Consider the following 8,459-nt stretch of genomic DNA (forward strand, 5'->3'; position numbering starts at 1 on the left):
ATACAACACCAGGCCAGGCACGGTGGCTCACTTCTGTAATCTCAGCACTTTGGGAGGCTGATGTGGGAGGATAGCTTGAGCCCAGGAGTTTGAGACCAGCCTGGCAATATAGTGAAACCCCATCTCCATATTAAAAAATAAAAATTAGCCAGATATGCTCGCTTGAACCCAGGAGGTGGAGGTTGCAGTGAGCCAAGATCATACCACTGCACTCCACCCTGGGCAACAGAGTGAGACTCTGTCAAAAGAAAAAAAAAAATTGTGAGCTGGGCGTGGTGACTGACACCTGTAATCCCAGCACTTTAGGAAGCCGAAGCGGACAGAGATCACTTGAGTCCAGGTGTTCAAGGCCAGCCTGGGCAATATGGCGAAACTGCATATCTACAAAAAATGTAAAAATTAGCTGAGTGTGGTGGCATGCCCCTGTGGTCCCAGCTACTTGGGAGGCTGAGGCAGGAGGATCACTTGAGCCCATGAGGCGGAGGTTGCAGTGAGCCAAGATTGCACCACTATACTCCAGCCTGACTGACAGAGACCCCCATCTCAAAAAAAAAAAAAAAAAAAAAAAAAGGTATCTAGCGGCTGGTCTGAAGATAGGCATCTCAATTGTTCACAGCCAGTTACAGATCGAACTCCTCTTTCCCCCTTCTCACTACTGCACTTGACTAGACTTTTTTCCCCCCACAAAGAATGGGGCTTCAGATACAACTGAAAAATAAAAGTGTCTGGTGGTAGGCAATCCCGAACTGGCATGGTGGCTCTGCAGTTAACAAGAACTTATGCTTCTTTTTGCTTCACCATCCTAGCATGCAGCTTCCATCCTAATGGTCATCTCATGGTCTAATATGGCTTCTAGAGCTTAATTCATCTCATCTGCATTTCACATAGCAGACAGAAGGAATGAAAGATGATTGGGGGAGGGAGAGGAGCACAGAAGGATGCTTCCTAGTTAACTCTTTAAAGGGCCTTCTTGGAAGTCCAAGACAATACTTCCAACACTTCGTTTATGTTCTCTTGGCCAGAACTTAGTCAGTTAGCCATATCCAGCTTTAAGGGAGACTTGGAGATGTAGTTTTGTGTTTTTTTTGTTTAACTTAAAAAATATTTTGATACGTAATTTGCAAACAGTGAAATGCACAGATCGTAAGTATACAGTTTGATAAGTTCTGACAAATGCATACACCCATGTAACCCACATCCCTCTGAAAATATAGAGCATTTCATCACCCCTAGAAATTCCCTCCTGCTGAGGGGCCTTTTTTTTTTTTTTTAAACAATACAAATGAGAGATAATGAAGGCTTCTTATCCTGAGGTGGGAGGGTTGTAGCTATGGGAATAGAAGGGAGGAGCTGGAGAGACTGTGGAAGGAGAATCCAGAGTAGACCCGTTGGATGTGGGAGATGAAAGAAGAATGAATGCTGGTAGCAGAGCCATTAACAGAAACAGCAGATAGGGAGGAAGTCCGGGTTGTTACAGATGGATTGGAAGAATGAGTGCAGTTAAGACTGTTGGCCGGGCGCATTGGCTCACGCCTGTAATCCCAGCACTTTGGGAGGCTGAGGCGGCCACATCATGAGGTCAGGAGTTTGAGAGCAGTCTGGCCAACATGGCAAAACCCCATGTACTAAAAATACAAAAATTAGCCGGGCGTGGTGGTGGGTGCCTATAATCCCAGCTACTTGGGAGGCTGAGAAAGGAGAATCGCTTGAACCCGGGAGGTGGAGGTTGCAGTGAGCCAAGATCATGCCATTGCATTCCAGCCTGGGCGACAGGAGTGAAACTCTGTCTCAAAACAACAACAACAACAAAAAACTGTTTTAAAAAGTGGGCTGGGCATGGTGGCTCACACCTGCAATCCCAGCACTTTGGAAGGCCGAGGCGGGTAGATCACCTGAGGTTGGGAATTTGAGACCAGCCTGACCGACGTGGAGAAACCCTGTCTTTACTAAAAATACAAAATTAGCCAGGCGTGGTGGCGCATACCTGTAATCCCAGCTGCTCGGGAGGCTGAGGCAGGAGAATTGCTTGAACCCGGGAGTTAGAGGTTGTGGTGAGCCGAGATCGCACCATTGCACTCCAGCCTGGGCAGCAAGAGCAAAACTTCTCCTCCTAAAAAAAAAAGTGAAGTCTGGCCAGGCGTGGTGGCTCACGCCTGTAATCCCAGCCCTTTGAGAGACCGAGGCAGGCGGATCACCAAGATCAGGAGTTTGAGACCAGCCTGGCCAACATGGTGAAACCCTTATCTACTAAAAATACAAAAATTAGCCAGGCATGGTGGCGGGGGCCTGTGATCCCAGCTACTTGGGAGGCTGAGGCAGGAGAATCGCTTGAACCTGGGAGGCGGTGGTTGCAGTGAGTGGAAATCGCTCCACTGCACTCCAGCCTGGGCCACAGAGCGAGACTCCGTCTCAAAAAAAAAAAAAAAAATGTGAAGTCGGCTGGGCACAGTGGCTCACACCTGTAATCTCAGCACTTTGGGAGGCCGAGGTGGGCGGATCACGAGGTCAGGAGATCGAGACCATCCTGGCTAACATGGTGAAACCCCCTCTCTATAAAAATACCAGATTAGCCGGGCGTGGTGGTGGGCGCCTATAGTCCCAGCTACTCGGGAGACTGAGGCAGGAGAATGGCATGAACCCAGGAGGCGGAGCTTGCAGTGAGCCGAGATCGTGCCACTGCCCTCCAGCCTCGGGGACAGAGCAAGACTCCGTCTCAAAAAAAAAAAAAAAAAAAAAGTGACGTCTTTACACAAACATAAAGGGGTTATGTGTGCTGTCCTTTGAGAAGTTTGTTGATGAAAGGAGAAAGGAAGTAGTAGCACCAGAGGAAAAGGTCAGGGGTTTACCCTGTTCTTACAGGAAAACAGCGCCTTGCTCTTTTCAGCTAGCTTTTCAAAGGATAGGGATAGGACAGCTCCCTGCCCTCTTTCGGATATTTGGATCTATAACCTCCAGAAATTCAGGCTGAAGTAGTTGGAGGTCGGAGAGGAATGAGACAACTGCCTGGGTGGGGTGGGCCAGCCAGACACTGCCAGGATAGCCACAAGGAGACATAACTTAGAGGAAAGAGCAGACAGCAACCACGTTGGACTCAGGCAGTCCTGGGTTTGAATCCTGTCTGTATCACCACCTAGCCTGATGACCTTGGGCACATCCTGAGCACCCTGTGCCTTATCTGTAAAATGGAAACAATTATGCTGACCTTTTAGGTTGGTTTTGAGGATTAGAGACTAGCTCCTGACACACAGTAGGTAATCGTAAATGGGTGCTATTATTTGGCCCAATCCACATTATAGGACAGAACGTCTAATGAACGGGTCAGAACCTGCGCCCTCCGGATCTTGGAGAGTACAGAGGGCGCCCCTCGGCCTCCTCCCTTTCGGAGGTGGGGACAAGGTGGAGGAAGGGCTGCAGGAGGAGGAGCTCTAGCATCGCGACCCGCCCCGTCCCGTCCAGTCTGGCCTGGGCGCTGCGGGAACGCTGTCCTAGCCGCCGCCACCCGAACAACCTGTCCTGGTGCCCCGGCTCCCTGCCCCGCGCCCAGTCATGGCCCTGCGCCCCTCACTCCTCCCTCTCCATCTGCTGCTGCTGCTGCTGCTGCTCAGTGCGGCGGTGTGCCAGGCTGAGGCTGGGTTCGAAACTGAAAGTCCCGTCCGGACCCTCCAAGTGGAGACCCTGGTGAGGAGATAGTCCCAAACCTCAGCACCCGTGGGCCGAGCCTTGTGGGGTAACACAGGGATCTCAACGAATCTGGGAGCCGGGAAGGAAGTGCGGGAACTGAGTTGGGGGTGGTGCTGAGTCTAAGAGCGAGAACGGGATCTTTGGAAGAGCATCCGTGACCCCTGTAGTCCGATCGTAGGTGGAGCCCCTCGAACCATGTGCCGAGCCAGCTGCTTTTGGAGACACGCTCCACATACACTACACGGTGAGGGGTCTCGGGGGCCGGGGCGGGGCCTGAGAGGGGGTGGCGCCCTGCTGAAACACGTCAGCTTTGGCTTGGACACGTGGCAAGCGGTTCGGGAGAAGAAACTCGGGGCTCTGGCGTTGTCGAGCACATGGCGAGGGGAGAGGCGTTGCTCTTCCGTGCCTCTTTTTCCTCCTTGCTTTTCTGCCAGTTCCTACCTGGCACGGAGAAGTGCAGGGTGGAGAGATCTCCGAGAAGCGCCAGCCCTCTGGGGCTTCCTGTTCCTTACAGCGGTAAGGGGAAGGCTAGGCTGCCGCTGTAAGGGGGCTGCCGCCGCCCAGCGGTCCAGGTGTGTGTTGCGCGCCTGCTGGGAGGGAGAGGGTGCTAGGTGTATGCTCTTGATGCTCTCTCCCCCCAGGGAAGCTTGGTAGATGGACGTATTATTGACACCTCCCTGACCAGAGACCCTCTGGTTATAGAACTTGGCCAAAAGCAGGTGATTCCAGGTATGTGACCTGTGCCTCCCATTCTACCTCTTCACAACCTAAGCCCTTTCTTAGCCTCTTCAGCTCCAAAGCTGCCCTGGAAATTCCCCCCTGAAATGAGTAAGACCCTAGGGCTCTACCAGTTACCTTCTGAGGTTCAAACCTCACTTCTAATACTCCACTTGTCCCAATTGGAAGCCAGAGATTTAAGAATTGGGGGCAAGGCCTGTTGAGGATGGAGGAGGAAGACTTTGATGTTCATGTCATGGGATTTGGGGAAGGTGGATAGCTTCCAGTTCAGTTGTGTCTTCTTCCTCAAGGTCTGGAGCAGAGTCTTCTAGACATGTGTGTGGGGTGAGTATCTGGGCAGGGGTGGGCCTGGGTACCCTCTTTGCATGGGAAGAGCTTTTCTCTGCCATCCTCGCTCCTTAAGAAGCAGGAGAATGTGGAATAAAGGACCCTGCTTCCCACTGGACAGGTCCAGGTCAGTGGGAACCCTGAGGGCATCCAAAGCCTCTGTGCTTCTTGCACTGTTGCTTTTGTTGGGGAGTTGAGGCACATGGGGAGATGGACACCTTTGCTGGCCAGCCTGTTTGGTGTTCAGGTGGAAAAGTTCGTGTTTTGGGTGTGAAGATCCAGAGGGTTTTGCTGGAGGAGCTTCAGCTGGACTGAGGCTGCTGGCCTACCTCTCCTGCCTCTGGCTGTGACTGACATTCCTTCCCTCAGAGAGAAGCGAAGGGCAATCATTCCTTCTCACTTGGCCTATGGAAAACGAGGATTTCCACCATCTGTCCCAGGTAATCTGACTAGGCCTGTCTCTCAGGCCATCGAAATACCCAGTCCCTAAGAGCTGTAAGGAGCTATATACTTTGTCTAATGCTTGAGAAGGTCCAGACCAAGTTTGTTTAGACAGACAGGAGTGGCTGGCGCCTCCATCTCCAGGGCCACTTTTTTCTTCCTCATATCACCAACAGGGACTAAAGACAAATAACCTGATGAGGCCACCTGGTGTGACCTCTAGCAGCCAGTAACTTGTTAGGGAAGAGAACTGCCTGTGCCACCACCTTTCCCAGAACACTGGGCTTCTTTCCTGCCCTTTTCTACAACTCTACGCTGTGTCAGCTGTACAGCCGCCCCCCCCCCCACCCCGCTTCCTTTCAGCCTCCATCAGGGAAGAGATAGTAAAAATAATCACAGTCAAGTAATTCAAAACAAAACAAAAAGCAACTGTTAAAGCCAAGTCTACCCCATAACTTTAAAGGCCATCATAGGTCACTGCCGATGTCTATTTTTGAAGGGTTGAGATGGACAGATTTCCCAAAATGCGTATCTTTTGCTTTCAGTTCTAACAAATGTTCTATTAGCTAAAATGTGTTGTACTCCACAGAGTGTTGGGCTCGTAATTCTTCTTCTTCTTCTTCTTTTTTTTTTTTTTTTTCCTTTGAGACGGAGTTTCATTCTTGTTGCCCAGGCTGGAGTGCAGTGGCGCAATCTTCACTCGCCACAACCTCTGCCTCCTAGGTTCAAGCGATTCTCCTGCCTCAGCCTCCCGAGTAGCTGGGATTATAGGCATGCACCACCACGCCCAGCTAATTTTGTATTTTTAGTAGAGATGGGGCTTCTCCATGTTGGTCAGACTGGTCTCAAACTCTCAACCTCAGGTGATCCGCCTGCCTTGGCTTCCCAAAGTGCTGGGATTACAGGCATGAGCCACCGTGCCTGGCTGGGCTCATAATTTTTATTCTAGTTCCAGCTTAGAGGAAGGCCTGGAAGGAGGGTAGGGCAACCAAGGAGAAACTCTTTTACCCAAAGCCCTATACCTCCCCATTCCCAGTGCTGCTTATTTGCGCCTCTTCCGCCCACTCATTTCTGTTCCACCTGCCCCTTTACTTCTTAAGCAGCATCCTCATCCTTCTTCCTCTTCAGTTCTTATGCTGAAACTCCTGTTATCTCATAATCACGTTGAATGTGCTCATTGGTTGGTTGATTTTTTAAAGTCTAGTTTAAATCCATTTAATTTCAGACCTGCAAAGACTCTATCCATGTGGTTATTTGGAAATACGATAAGTTAGTAGTTAGTATAGAGGGTTCTCCCACTTACAAATAGAGAAGAGTCTTACATTTCATATTCACAGAAAGTTTTCCTGCATTCAAAGACTTGTCACTGGACCCAAGCCACATGTGTAGTTGGGGTCAACATGACTATCACTGAACTCTGCTCATAATCCTCCTCTACTCTTGTCTAAAGGAATTCAACCCCACATTTAAATCTTGTCAGCTTCATAGTTGTTGGCTTTGCTGTGGCCTACCCTCCCTATTTTCATTCAGATTCTGAGCCCTGGATAAAATGCACTGAGAGTCTAACCCTCTCCACCCCTCTGCCTCTCTAGCGGATGCAGTGGTGCAGTATGACGTGGAGCTGATTGCACTAATCCGAGCCAACTACTGGCTAAAGCTGGTGAAGGGCATTTTGCCTCTGGTAGGGATGGCCATTGTGCCAGCCCTCCTGGGCCTCATTGGGTATCACCTATACAGAAAGGCCAACAGACCCAAAGTCTCCAAAAAGAAGCTCAAGGAAGAGAAACGAAACAAGAGCAAAAAGAAATAATAAATAATAAATTCTAAAAAACTTCTTTGCATTCTTCATCTGATACTTTCTGAGACTGCCTTTGAAAGTGGGAATGAGGTAAAGGGCTGAGGAAAAAAGCATTCTTAGTTGCATCTTGCCTGGCATGGGGGTGGTTGTAGGCCCTGGATCACCTCTTCCCCTGGCCTCTTCTTGCTGTCCTAACTGACTTTAAGGATCTGGTCTTAAGTCTTCCCATAGGATCTCTAAGTCCTTAAGGTATGGGTTTTGGCTCTCATGGCGCCCTGATTCTGAGGAGGGATGCTTAATTGAGCAGTGAGCCTCCTGGTAGTTGCCTAGCTGTTCTCTCTATTCCCTGGGACCACAGTGTTCCTAGTGTCCTCAAAGAGGACTGCTCTGTCCAATATGGAAAAGATACAAGGAGCTCATAAACTCCATGGAAATTTTTAATAGCAACATCCATACATCTCTCAAAAAAAAAAAATCTCTAGGAGTTGAAAGATTTTTTTCCTTAGATCACAGGTTGTGGAAGATCACGTGGGCTGCTTCAATTATATTTTAAGTGGTTGGATGTTGTTTATCACCTGGATGGGCTATAGGTATGGACAAGGGCTGGGGTAAATTGCTTTGATAGTTGACTATAAAGAGTGGGTTGAGCTGGCTCAGCACTTCGTCACTCACTGAGATGCCATCCAAGTACTGCTTCAGCATCTCCCGCAGCTTTCCATTGATATCTAGCAGCTGGGCTCGTCTGTGTTGGAGGCTCAGTTGCTCCAGTTTCACTTTGTTGTACCTTTTCCAGAAATTCTCCATTCCTGTGTAGTCCACCATCACCTGGGAGTGGAGTTGTAGGGAGAAGGTGTGCAGTGAGACCCACTAGCAAATGCTGCCCAATGCCCCACCATCCCCCAGCCTTTACCTTGGCGAGCTCCTCAGTAAGCTCTTCTGGATTATTCTCCTCAATCCCCTCCTGCTCCTTAGGAGTCAATACTGATGAATAAAAAGGCAGCACCTTTTCTTCCTCAGTTTCAAATTTCCTACATATTTCAGCAAGTTTAAGGATCTTTTCACCCTATTTGAAGCAGGAAGAGAGTTTATATTAGGAAAGGGAGTGGAGAGGGAAGCTAGTGGAGTTGGTTCCCCTGTTTGAACCCAGGGAAGCTACTCATCCAAGTGGGAAACAATAGCAATAAATACATATAGCAAATAGAGGTTACCATGTAACACACACTATTCCAAGTATTTTCTATTCTTATTGTAAAATTAATTCATAGCCTGGGAAACATAGGAAGATTCTATCTCTACAAAAAAATTTGCAAAAGCCAGGTGTGGTGGCACATGCCTACAGTCTCAGCGACTGGGGAGGCTGAGGTGGAAGAATCACTTGAGCCCAGGAGGTAGAGGCTGGAGTGAGACGAGATGGTGCCACCACACTCTGGCCTGGGCAACTGAGTGAGACCCTGTCTCAAAAAAAAAAAAAAAA

At 49.4% G+C, this 8,459-nt stretch overlaps 2 protein-coding genes across 5 annotated transcripts in view; one reads left to right on the forward strand and one right to left on the reverse strand.

Moving 5' to 3' along the window:
- CCDC65 (coiled-coil domain containing 65) overlaps positions 1-8,459 on the reverse strand; it is a 40,159-nt gene that overhangs the window by 3,469 nt on the left and 28,231 nt on the right. For 2 of the 3 annotated variants that reach the window (XM_011987616.1, XM_011987613.1), the window contains exons 7-8: positions 7,896-8,048; positions 7,405-7,810 (exon numbers count right to left, since the gene is read on the reverse strand). In XM_011987616.1, coding sequence (XP_011843006.1) covers positions 7,535-7,810; positions 7,896-8,048 — 429 coding nt within the window. In that variant the 3' untranslated portion in view covers positions 7,405-7,534. Of the gene's footprint in view, positions 1-7,404; positions 7,811-7,895; positions 8,049-8,459 lie in introns of those variants that run through there. The other variant, XM_011987612.1, reaches the window with a different exon arrangement.
- Positions 2,724-7,021, forward strand: FKBP11 (FK506 binding protein 11, 19 kDa). 2 transcript variants are annotated; one of them, XM_011987617.1, is made up of 6 exons: positions 2,724-3,678; positions 3,860-3,925; positions 4,323-4,410; positions 4,710-4,743; positions 5,116-5,186; positions 6,780-7,021. In XM_011987617.1, exons 1-6 carry the CDS (start codon positions 3,547-3,549, stop codon positions 6,995-6,997), a joined length of 609 nt encoding a protein of 202 aa, XP_011843007.1. In that variant the 5' UTR covers positions 2,724-3,546; the 3' UTR covers positions 6,998-7,021. The 2 variants fall into 2 exon arrangements, with proteins under 2 accessions (XP_011843007.1, XP_011843008.1); XM_011987618.1 differs by lacking the exon at positions 6,780-7,021 and adding an exon at positions 5,373-5,758 and having other exon boundaries at positions 5,116-5,203.

This window comes from Mandrillus leucophaeus, unplaced genomic scaffold (genome assembly GCF_000951045.1).
Source record: "Mandrillus leucophaeus isolate KB7577 unplaced genomic scaffold, Mleu.le_1.0 Scaffold313, whole genome shotgun sequence".
NCBI classification, from domain to species: Eukaryota; Metazoa; Chordata; class Mammalia; order Primates; family Cercopithecidae; genus Mandrillus; species Mandrillus leucophaeus.